General features: G+C 31.3%; 2 protein-coding genes across 2 annotated transcripts in view; both read left to right on the top strand.

Annotated features, from left to right (window-relative positions):
- The window catches only part of LOC125825796 (mechanosensitive ion channel protein 10-like), a 676,215-nt gene that overhangs the window by 57,777 nt on the left and 606,064 nt on the right, over positions 1-12,374 (top strand). The gene's annotated exons all lie outside the window — the stretch shown is intronic.
- On the top strand, positions 4,756-5,502 carry LOC125825824 (uncharacterized protein At4g33100). The gene is made up of 3 exons (XM_049505117.1): positions 4,756-4,951; positions 5,103-5,187; positions 5,314-5,502. The coding sequence occupies exons 1-3, from the start codon at positions 4,860-4,862 to the stop codon at positions 5,404-5,406; spliced, it is 270 nt and encodes an 89-aa protein (XP_049361074.1). The 5' UTR covers positions 4,756-4,859; the 3' UTR covers positions 5,407-5,502.

The raw sequence follows: 12,374 nt of genomic DNA, 5'->3' as shown, positions 1-12,374 counted from the left end.
AAACAACTAACAATCAACATTATAATCAACAAAATTCAAATAAGGGGATCAAAAGACACAGATCTATAAATTTTGACCTTTTAACCTTCAACAAAGTTTTTAAATGATCAATCAATAAGGGAAAAACTAAAAAAAAAAGTTTTTAATAAAATTTCCACCTGTCAAACGCGTGCATTTCACTTATCAACATAAATGTGGCTGTGACTTTTTAGGGGTGTAATTATTTCAATTCTAACAGTTTAGGGGGTGATAGGACCGCCATGAAATTCAAGTGTGTAGTTGGAAATTCGAGTATAGATTAGGGGGATATTTGACCATTTTCTCTATTATTAGCTAATATATATTATATAATGTTATATAATTAATAGGTGAGAGAAATAATATTAATGAGAGAATCAATTTGTAATTATCTATTACACCTTTTAAGGAATTTTTTAACTTATCACATGTCAACTCACACCCCACCCTCACGTTACTCAAAATATCATTTTCATAAATATAGTAATTTATAATTGACAAGATAAATCTTTCCCTTGATATTCTTCTAATTAGTTGATTTTTATTTTGATTATTTTATTATTCCCAAGATAAATATTGAGTACTATTCAAATACTTTTTATTTATTAGTGACTATTGGGGCCTTTAATTTTTTTTTAAAAAAAGAAATTTATCACCGTATATTGTAACATGTAAATTTCTCTCACTTTAATCTATTTTTTTTACCTTTCTTCATTTTTTTAATTTTAAATTTTGATTTTTATTTTATTTTTTTTAATATGATTTTTTTAGAATTATGAATTCTATATTTTGAAAATTTGATTTCGTTTTTTATTTTAATTAATCTGAAACTTGATTTTTTGAGAATACTGAAATTTTGAACTCGTTTTTGGTGTGTTTTTCTATATCTAAAATACTATTTTGTGGGTGAAATAAGTATATTTAATTCTAGAATTTGTTGATATATATAGATAATAAGAGATCATAAAATCTTTAATAAGGAGTTCCTAAGTTTTAGCCTAAATATGATAAAAATAAAAAAAAAGACACACTTAAACACGAAATATAAATTGAAGAGAGAGAGGAAAATATAGAAGTTGTATTAATTATTGCAGTTTAGACTTTTAATTACATGTTTTGATTTTTGGGTGATGTATATTTCTTTTGCTACAATTTCTGACAACAATATATAATATGCATTGTTTTACAGTCAGATTTATTCCCAAATTTATACTTGTTGGATACCAATTTCATACATTTTTATTTTGTCTTTGTTCTAAAATTTCAAGTTGGATACCAACTGTATATAAATTAGATACACATTAACTTGTTTTAGATTGTGTAATTTGGTTGAAATATTAGTTACATTTTGTTTTTTTCATTTTCAAGTGGGATATCTGTTGGATACCATATTGGTACCAATTAAATACAACATTAACTTGTTTAGGTTGTCTAATTTGATTGAAATCTCAACTACATGTTGATTTTTCAATTTTCCAATGGGATATCAATTCGATACTAAATTTATACACATTGGATACAATATTAACTAGTTTTACGTTGGCTATTTCAGTTGAAATCTCAATTATATATATGTTTTTTTTTTAATTTTACCACTGTGACGTCAGTTGGATACCAAATGTATACCAATTTCATACTAAGATTTGACTTAATTTTTTCAGTCGATATCAATCGCATACCAATATTACCTATTTTTTGAGTATACATTTGAAAAACACTGAATACACAAATGATTAACTAGCACCCATAATAAATATTCTGAAATTATAATTCATTAACTTAAAAGACAAAATAAATCAAAACACGAGTTTGCCACAATAAAACAACCAAATAAAAATAAAAATAAAAATAAATTATGTCTTTTTTCAGAAGGGTAATTTGAATATGTCTTCCGGTTGTGTTCCTCCCGACGACATGTACTACAAGTAATCTTAGACCTCTTGAATTTCACATCAGCAAACCATTTACAGCGTTCAAGTTGTGGTCTCCCTACAATTCTTTTTGAACCAGGCGACAATAATTTATGCTCCGACACTTTTTGAATTGCATATTTTTCTGTTTCATCATAAATTATTGTGTCAGTATTACATCATACAATTGTTATGCATACAAAATTCATACAAAAGTAAAAATACATATGTTATTTTAAAACAATTTCATATGTTATTACAGAATACAAAAGTAAAAACACATATCTTATATCAATATGCAAATTTCATACAATTCTTATTCACACATTTCTTACCTATTTCATGCCAAAAGTTATCAATTATTCATACCAGGATCTTTGCATTAGAATACCAAAATAATTTCAACTTAGAAATATTAATTGTCATTTCTTTAATAAACAGTATACCAAATTCATTACATTATTATTCTTAAAATTAATTACAATATAATGCCAAAAAAATAGTCCAATCAAACTTAAAATCGTACCAAAAAACATTATCGATTGTCATACATGTCTGGTAGTATTAGTATACAAATTTCAAATAAAAAATTATCTATTTTTTAAACCAGAGATTTACCAAAAAGTAAAAAATGGGTCAGACAAATAATGAACAAATTCAATGTTCATACCAAAATATAACATTATACATTTAAAAAAAAACACTATAATTCAAATTATTATACACAACAAAAAATCTGAAATCAGTATAGAGATTTCATACAATTTTTATGCACACTTTTTCATACCTATTTCATGTCATAAGTCGTCACTTTTTCACAGCAAAATCATGCCACTATAATATCAAAATAATACCACTTCTAACTATTAATTGTCATTTATTAGACAAATAGTATACGAAATTCTTTCAAATATAATTCTAAAATCATACCAATATGGTATAACCAATATACCAAATTCAAATAAATTATATGTAACTTTTTAAGCAGAAACATACAAAACTTTGAATGTTCAAACCAAAATCTATACCAATTTCAAACAAATTTTATGTAATTTCAAAAGTGAATATTCATAATTAAAAAGCCATAATTAAAACTATTATACACAAACAAAATCTGAATATTTTTTTTAGTATCACTATTCATAATTTTTTTTAACGTTTGGTTTGTATTACAATACAAATAAAAAATCGCAAAGAACACTAACCTGAAGGATCTCATCTACCACCATGCTTTATTAAAACTAATAAGAAGCCGTCCATTACAAGAAAATAAATATTATTAAATAAAAACAAATATGAATTAGATGAGAGTGACAGTTTACAGAGAAAATATTGAGAAGAGACAGAAACCTTCCAACAAAAGAAAAGAAATATTTTTGAATGAATTTTAACTGCTTTGAGCTAAACAAGGAAAACAAATATTTTGTTTTGAATCACCTAAATTTATGGCATTATTAATTATCCTTAATGTATTCAAATGATGACATATCCGCTTTTTTTCTTTTTATGATTTTCAAAAAAATATTTTTCACTATTATTTTAAAAATCTTTTTTTTTAATAAAATGTTACAGCCTGAAATTTTTTATTGTTACAACTTGAAAGTTTTATTATGCTGTCATAACTTGAAAATATTAGTCTTATATATGTCATTTATAAAATTTTCACTATTTTATATATGATTTAAGTAAATTTTATCACTCTTTCTTAGCCCACCAATGGTCAGATGACTTTTTAGATACCTTTTCTTCATTGCATTTTTGGAGAAGCAAATTGCTTCAAATTCTGAATATATACTCCGTCTGTCCACTTTTATTTGTTATGCTGCATTTTTTAAAAGTCAATTTGACTAATTTTCAAAGTTAAATTTGATTACATTAATTCGATATCTTAAACAAAAAAATTAGATATTCAAAAACTATATGAAATTACAATTTTTTGCATATCAATATGATGAAAAAATACATTGTAAAATGTTAATCAATTTTTTTATAATTTAACTCTAAAAAATAAAATTATGACAATGAAGACTGAACGGTGGTAGTACTTTATTGTCTTTGAGACTTATTTCGTATTCATGGACTTTTATTTGGTCCGGATGGAATGCATATCTTTCTTGTATCCAAAAAAAATAATTTATAATTTTTTTAAAAATAGAAAATACTTACCTATCTAGAAATTTATGTAAGAATTAAGTTGAGTTTAAGGGTAAAAATGTCTTATATGGAGCACCATTTTCAAAATATATTATCCAAATCTAACAGGGACTTCAATTCAGGCATTGAATACTGAATTAAAAAATAAAAATAAAAAATATTTTGATAATTTAACGCTTAACTTTTGTAATTTTTACTTTTATAATAATATATATTTATCATATTCCTCGTAAGTCCACTAGTCAAAGAATCAACAAAGCCATCTTTAATTTAATTTAAACCTAACATAAACAAGAAACAATTCCATCATAAATAAATTGCCATATGTGCTCTTATGTCAGAGCAATACACTTGATATTTTACCCACAATTTCAATGGTAATTTAACATCTAACAACATGGAACTAATCATATTTACCAATTGTTTTTCCTCTTTCAACAAAATCATTTTATTGTGGAATATACAACGCACTAATTTGGTGAATCAAATCATTTTCTTAACAAAATAATTAGAGTTTAAACTGTAGTTATTTTATTTCTTAATTACTTATCACATTTTTTGTTTGTGATTATTTTTGCAGTGCTGGCTATATTTTTAATAGTAGTCCTAAAAGTGGTTGTTTGTAAAAATCATCACAATCTAATTAAGGCTTAACCAAATCCAAACCCCCCACCACCTCCTTGATTTGCCGTTGAAGGAAGAAATGCAATTTTTCAAAATTGAACTTTAACTGCTCAGTTTCTGTGTAGATTAATGGATTTGTAGTAAGCCATTAACATGGGAATCTTCAAGGAGAAGAAAAATGCATCTGGGCTAGCTACTTCACCTTGTGCTCAACTAAGAGAGGCTTACCATAATTGCTTCAACAGGTCAAAAAATCAAACTTCATGATATATTATTTACCCCTTTTGGCTAATTTTTTGTTTTGGATCAAGAACAGTTAGTTTTCTTTAGATTATTGTGTAGTTGATGTTTACCTAAAACCCTGAACCCTGAGATTGATGATGGGTTTCTTTGTAGGTGGTATTCTGACAAATTCTTGAAGGGTGAGTGGAATAAAGAGGAGTGTGTCATAGAGTGGAAGAAATACAGAGATTGTCTATCTGTGAGTTTTCTCTTCTTTGAATTCTAAGCTCAATCAGCTATCGAAAACAACCTCTCCACTTGTGGGATTACACTGTTGTTGTTCTGTATTTATTTTTGAAGTTACTTTTTCATTAAAAAATTTCAGCAACATCTGGATGATAAACATTTAAGTAGATTCTTGGAAGCTGATGGTGCTAATCAAAATGATTCAAAGAGCTCTGCTGCTGCTTCCAAGTAACACACAAGTGAGCATCTTGAAGTACCATGAAAAGGAAATGTGATTTAAAGTAAAGCATAATTAGAATGTTTTTGTAATTGTATTTGATGTCAAGTTAGGTGACGTGTAATCAATCAATGAAAGAGTACTCGAATTTTCCTCTGATTGAAAGGCTTTCCTGAGTTTTGCATGTAAACGTTTGAGTAGAACTAGGCAAGCATGCTGCATAACACTGAAAGATTGTCTTGCAATAACAATGCTCCTATTGGAAATTTTGTCACTTGATGGAATTTTAAGCTACGGGTTGTTAGACTGTGATCTTAGCTAAATTGCTTATGTTTTGTGATGTGTAAAGTGTTCATATTATCTGAACTTGTTCTGCCCATTAGACCAGTTGCATATGATTCCATCAAAAATCTTGTCGAATTTAATAAAAAAAGGGATAATGTTAAGTGAAGATAATTTGGATATGTAATGAGAAAAGAAGAGATTTTGGGAATGAATTGTTTGGTATTCCCTCAAGCGTGTTGCGTTTACATAATTCTTTACTAGTAATCCTATAAAGGAAAGTAGTTGCTGTTCCTATTTACACAATTTTAGGATTCTAAACCTTTCCTATGTATACGAGGAATGAGCTCTTGCAATATTAATAATTTCTTAATTCTTAATACTTCTCCTCAAGTTGGGGCATACACATTGTATGCTCCTAACTTGCCACAAAGTGATTTTGTAAGAATATTTGCTAACTGATCATTTGAGTTAATGAAGTAGACGCACCCCGAATTTCAATGTACTTCTATATGCTCTGTGCTCTCATGAAACACATGATTCAAAGTAATATGTATTGCTTCTTGATTGTCACGTATCAATTTCATGTGTGCATCTCTACCATACCTCCAGTCTTCGAGAAGTTATTTTGGCGATATAAGCTCACTTGTAGTTAAAGCCATTAAGCAGTACTTTGCTTCTGCACTCGATCTAGCTTTTACATCGTACTTTTTGCTTTTCTAAGCTACTTGGTTTTCTCCAACTAGAACACAGTACCTGAAGCGGGCAGTTTGTTTGAAGGAGATCCTATACAATCTGCATCAGAATATCCAGTACTATTTGTGTCTCCTCTATTCTCATACAATGGACCTTGCCTGTGTGACCTTTGATATGACTTAAGATACAAATCAGTGCATTCAAATGACTGTCAAATGGAGTCTAGAATTATTGGCTAACCACACTGACCACAGATTGAATGTCCAGTTGTGTGATCCTAAGATAATTGAGCTTCCATTCAATCTCCAATAGTGACCTGGATCTTTCAATGGCTCCTCCTGTCCATGCACAATCTTAACATTTGGCTCTATAGGTGTATCAACTGGTCTGCAGTTTAACATGCTAGTGTCTTCCAATGTCAAAAGCATATTTCCTATTTGAAATTGAAATTCCACTGCTGCATCGGGCCACTTCAATTACTAGGAAATATTTTAGTTTACAGAAATCTTTTGTCCAAAAGTGACTGCTAAGATGCTGCATAAGATGAATGACGCCTTCATGATCATCACCTATTATAACAATGTCATCCACAAAAACAACCAAGAATATGTGTTTGCCATTATGAGAATGTTTATAGAGCACTGAGTGGTCAGCTTCACTTCAAAGCATGTCAAACTGTTGGACAACTGTACTAAAACGGCTTGACATGCCCTTGGTGATTCATTAGACCATAAAGAGATCTACGAAATTGACATATAATCCAGATCCTCCCTAAGCGACAAATACTGGTGGTTGCTCCATCAAGAAAAGAATTCTTGTTATCTAACTGATAGAAGGGGCAATGAAACATGACCATGGAATAAGGCAGTGAACAAATACAATCTTCACTAATGGAAAAAAGGTATCACAATAATTAAGATCATAAATCTAAGAATATCCTTCGCTGCTAATCTAGCTTGGAGACGAAACCTTTCCATCAGCACCCATCTTCATAGTAAATACCCAGTGACATTCAATTGTTCTTTTTTCCCGGTGGTAAAGGAACTATCTCCCAAGTTCCATTATCATGAAGAACACTCATTTCCTTCACCATAGCCTTCTTAAGCTTTAGTATTTCTTGGTGATCCTTAAAGGAGAGTGAAGAGCTTGCATTTTATTTTATTTTTTGCATAAACTTGGCTACTTTGTTAAGTTTTGTCTCGTTGGAAATTGAAATAGAGACTGAAAATGATATCTATCATTTGTTGTTCATCCACATTTGGATCTCTGCTTTCTTAGATATGAATTGACATATCATGACATGCTTTAAGATTTTATGATACTGTCTATAGTCGAAGAGACAGACTATTTTGGGTGGAGTAATTCCTGATTCCTTACGTTTTTTCCCCTTGATTTGGTGATTTTCTGCTTTTAGACATGACATGCCCAAATCCTTCCTCCCAGGGGAAACCTTTGTTCGCCTCTCTACTTCGTTAGATTAATGGTGGTGTGAGAAATATAAGGGAAGAATATTATTAAATTGTTGTTGTGCCTACATTATTACATTGAGACACTATTTATAGACACTACAATACAATACTTAGGATACTATTTACTATACCTATTTCTATTTCTATTCCTTTTCTAATAGGATTGTATAAACGTATTCCTATTCTAATAGGATTATATAAACCTATTCATGTTCTAACACCCCGCCCCCCCTCAAGCTAGTGCATACAATTCATGTACCTAGCTTGTTACAAATGTAATTAATACGAGGACCGATGAGGGGCTTGGTGAGATTATTGCAAGTTGATCAGTCGACTTCACAAAATTGACAGTCAATCTCAATGTGTTTGTCTTCTCATTAAATACTAGATTTGATGTATAATGTCAGTCCATCTCAATGTGCTTAATCTTTTCATGAAATACTGAATTTGATGCATAATGTCGATAAAACACAGAGTGATAAAATTACAGTATTGAACCTCCCAAACCAAACTTGCAAAGACTTTCAGACCATAGAGTGACTTACATAATTGACATACAAGGCTACTAAACTCCCCTTGAGCAACAAAGTGCTCAAAATCTAGTATAAAGTATATGGATCGTGTTGGAATCAATAGATGAGTCGATATTAAACAAGAAAGTCATCGAAAAATTGGCTGAAACATGCTCATATGCCGGAGTATTAGATTTGATGGCCGAAAGTGGTCACAATTTAAGAAATAAAATTATATGGGTAGGGTCGGAATGATGGCACGACCCAACTATAAAATAGAAATTGTATAGGAAAGGTCGGATTGATGGCACGACCCTATTGAAAAAGAGAAATAATATGGGTAGGATTGGAATGATGGCACAACCATACGCAAATCAGATTTGAGGAGTCACCAGAAAGATGAATGGAACTATGCAAATCAAATCTGAGGAGTCACCAAAAAGACACATGGTGCTATGCGACTCAGATATGAGAAAGTAGTTCGGCAAAATCCACGGTACTACGCAAATCAAAAATATGAAAAGTAGTCCAGAGAGATGCACGGTACTACACAAATCAAATATACAAAAAAGGGTAGTCATCGGAAGGATGACACGGTGCTACAAAAATTAAATATGAAAATCACCGGAAAGATGGCACGGTGCTACACAAATTAGATATGAGAAAGTAGTCATCGAAAAGATGGCACGGTGCTACATAAATTAAATATGAAAAAGTAGTCACCGGAAAGATGGCACAGTGCTACACTAATACCGACGAATATGGGGTTGACACAAAATAACCCTAGAAAGTCACTGGAAATTGACGCACGGTGACCTGTCTGATTGAGTTTTCTTCCCTAGAATATGTTCATATATCATTGTTCCTACTTTTGTTAACATTCATTGGCCAGACGGGCAGCGTATATGGGTAATAGCAACCCGCCGGCAGTGGAAGCTCTTTGATTCTCTACCAAGATCGTAGAAGCTCTAATACCATGTGAGAAATATTAGGGAAGAATATTATTGAATTGTTGTTGTGTCTACCTTATTACATTGAGACCCTATTTATAGACACTACAATACAATACTTTACCAAGTAGTCACCGAAAAGATGGCACGGTGCTACATAAATTAAATATGAAAAAGTGGTCCCCGGAAAGATGGCACGGTGCTACACTAATACCGACGGATATGGGGTTGACACAAAACAGCCCTAGAAAGTCACCGGAAATTGACGCACGGTGACCTGTCTGACTAAGTTTTCTTCCCTTGAATATGTTCATATATCATTGATCCTACTTTTGTTAACATAATCATTGGCCAGACGGCAACATATATGGGTAATAGCAACCCGCCGGCAGTGGAAGCTCTTTGATCCTCTACCAAGATCGTAGAAGCTCTAATACCATGTGAGAAATATTAGGGAAGAATACTATTGAATTGTTGTTGTGTCTACCTTATTACATTGAGACCCTATTTATAGACAATACAATACTTTACTTTACCAAGTAGGATACTATTTACTATTCCTGTTTCTATTTCTATTCCTATTCCAATAAGATTGTATAAACCTATTCCTATTCTAATAGGATTATATAAACCCTTCATTCCAGCTTCCGGTTTATGTTAAGGTTTAATGCAGATAACGTTCCTTGGTCAGAAACCTGTTCCTATATTTGCATTGATTGTGAGACACATGTTTTGATGATGAACAGGATTCGATACTTCGAGTCTATAACTAGTTAAGTTCAGATGAATTCTATGATTACAACTCTGGTTTCCATGTTGTATGAGTCTTTGCAATGGGGTATTGGTTTTAGTCTGATGATCTCCCTTCAGCAATGGTCATCTCAGCGTTCCTTGTGCAGAATGTTAAATATTTACTCAGTTTATCTGCACAATCATTTTAATTCTTGAGTTCACTAATTTTTTTAAGGTAAGCAGGCAAGGTTTTGGAGTTTAGTACTTGCTCAACGCATTACTAAATCAAGCAGATGCTGTTTTTTGTCAACCAGCTTGCACTGAATATATAGTTAGACTGAACGGCCACACTCTCCTTGGTTCATGTTTACATTTGATGTTATATTGGGCACATTAGCTAGAGTCACGCTTGTCACGTCTCTTTTCCGGTTCAAGTTCAGTAAAAACTTTTTGAAAAAAAGGACTGATGGTTTGACTTTATGACTTTATGCTCAATATTGTGGGAAAACCTAGTTAATTACGATAAGGTAAGTTGTGCATTGTAGACTCCAGGATAGTTCATGAGATTGTGATGTCTTTTGATATGAAAGGTAACAGGGAGATTATAGTACCTACCAGTTTTCTTTTTAAAATTCTTTTTATGAAACCAATATGATATTGGGTGGGGGTGGGGGGGGGGGGGGTGCGGTAAATACCTATATGAAGAAATGGAATATGGTTCTTTGTGAAAGACTTGAAGAGAAGTAAGAAAAAGTCTTAAGTTGTACAAAGTCATATTACTTTTTTTCGAAAGCTCTCTTGTTCTCCTCCCTCCAAAGTAACCACTTGTTGTCCAAAAATTATTTTTTCTCCTCTTCTCTGCTTTTTCTCTTATGGGATTTACCCTATCTTCTTTTAGTTCCTTGCTGAATCTTTCCAAATATTGCTCAAGTTAGTTTTGCTAGCAAGAAGTACCAAGGATAGTCTATTTAAGCAAAAGGTTTAGAAGGAGTTTCTTTTTTCAGTTTCTGGAGTGGGATTAGATATCATTGTTGTGTTTCTCTCTTTCTTGATTTTCTGAGGAAAAGAAACTAATTGAGTTCTATTATTGTTGAGTGACCTGAGTCTATTGTTTAGATTTCAAAATTTCCATTTTTATTTGGTGTTATTGGATTTAGTATTGAGAATTCAAATGCAATTCTATATGATTGGTTTTGATTTTTATTTTGAGATTTTTCTCTTCCTCATTTACCTTTAGATTTTTATTCTTTTATCTTGTTTATATTTCGTTCCAATGTGTTAAATTTACAGTTCTTTATACTGGTTAGAAACAAATCTCTTTCAATGTCAAAATGATTTTATATTTCTGAAGTCAAAGAAATTGATTTTTGGCTAAAAAATTAACAATATTATTTGTACTTTTTATATGAGACAAATCAAATCATAGTACTTCCGCGTTGATTTCTCTCTATTTCAATGTTATCTATAGAAAATTGTATTGTGATGTCATTTGATCTTGTGAGATACCATTCTCCAAATACACTACTTATCATAACAATGAACAGTCCTCTAGAAAATCATGATTCCTTTAAATGCTTGTTTAAACTCTGTTAAATGAAGACAGTTCAAATATTCAACATGAGATGTAGTGTTTTGTTGCTTTGTGATTTTTAAAGAAGGGTAGAAAGCTTGCATTTTATCCCCACAGTCCTGGCTGTTTTGTCAAGTTTCATGGCTTTTAAGGAAAGAAAGACTTGGTAACTTTTTTTTTTGGTCTGTTTGTCCATCTCACATTTTGCTGTCAACTAACTTAGATTTGACATATATGGTATGACCTGTTTCTTTGATTTTATGGTCCTGCTGTATACATTATTGGGTGGAAGAGTTGCTTTTTTCACGATTCCTTATTCAGTGGCTACTTGAGAGTTCATGCTAGGTTTAATGTGGATTGTTTTTGTAAAGATATGACTATCACCAAGTTCATATAGGCAGACCACCAGTCCATGAATGTGGGACACAGGTTTTGATGATGAAAATAATCAAATACATGGAGCCTAGTTCCAGAGGTGAAATTTAGCTGGAATTCTATGATTACCATGGGGTGTCCATACTGGTTTCAATCTGATTTATCCCTTTTACAATGACAGAGGACTATTTAACTATTTTGCCCGTCTCGTATCTCCACGATCATTTTGATTCTCGACTCATAGTACCGAATCATGTAGATGCAGATTATTTTCAGAAAACTAACTTAAGTTGCTGAAATTGAGGGTGATCTGTCTTGCTGAAGTTCTGCCACATTAATGCGAGAACCTGTACGAAATTTAACATGTTCACATGCCCATTTGTTGTTAGATTGGCAA

Source organism: Solanum verrucosum, unplaced genomic scaffold, assembly GCF_900185275.1.
Source record: "Solanum verrucosum unplaced genomic scaffold, falcon-dt-bn FXZP01000247.1, whole genome shotgun sequence".
NCBI classification, from domain to species: Eukaryota; Viridiplantae; Streptophyta; class Magnoliopsida; order Solanales; family Solanaceae; genus Solanum; species Solanum verrucosum.
Note: the sequence above shows the minus strand (reverse complement) of the source record. Positions and strands in the feature narration are given on the sequence as shown.

Bases quoted from the DNA above. Each gene is read 5' to 3' on its own strand.
- LOC125825824 (XM_049505117.1), top strand. From the start codon at position 4,860: ATGGGAATCTTCAAGGAGAAGAAAAATGCATCTGGGCTAGCTACTTCA. The intron at 4,952-5,102 runs GTCAAAAAATCA...GTTTCTTTGTAG, and splicing joins TACCATAATTGCTTCAACAG to GTGGTATTCTGACAAATTCT. The intron at 5,188-5,313 runs GTGAGTTTTCTC...AAAAAATTTCAG, and splicing joins AATACAGAGATTGTCTATCT to CAACATCTGGATGATAAACA.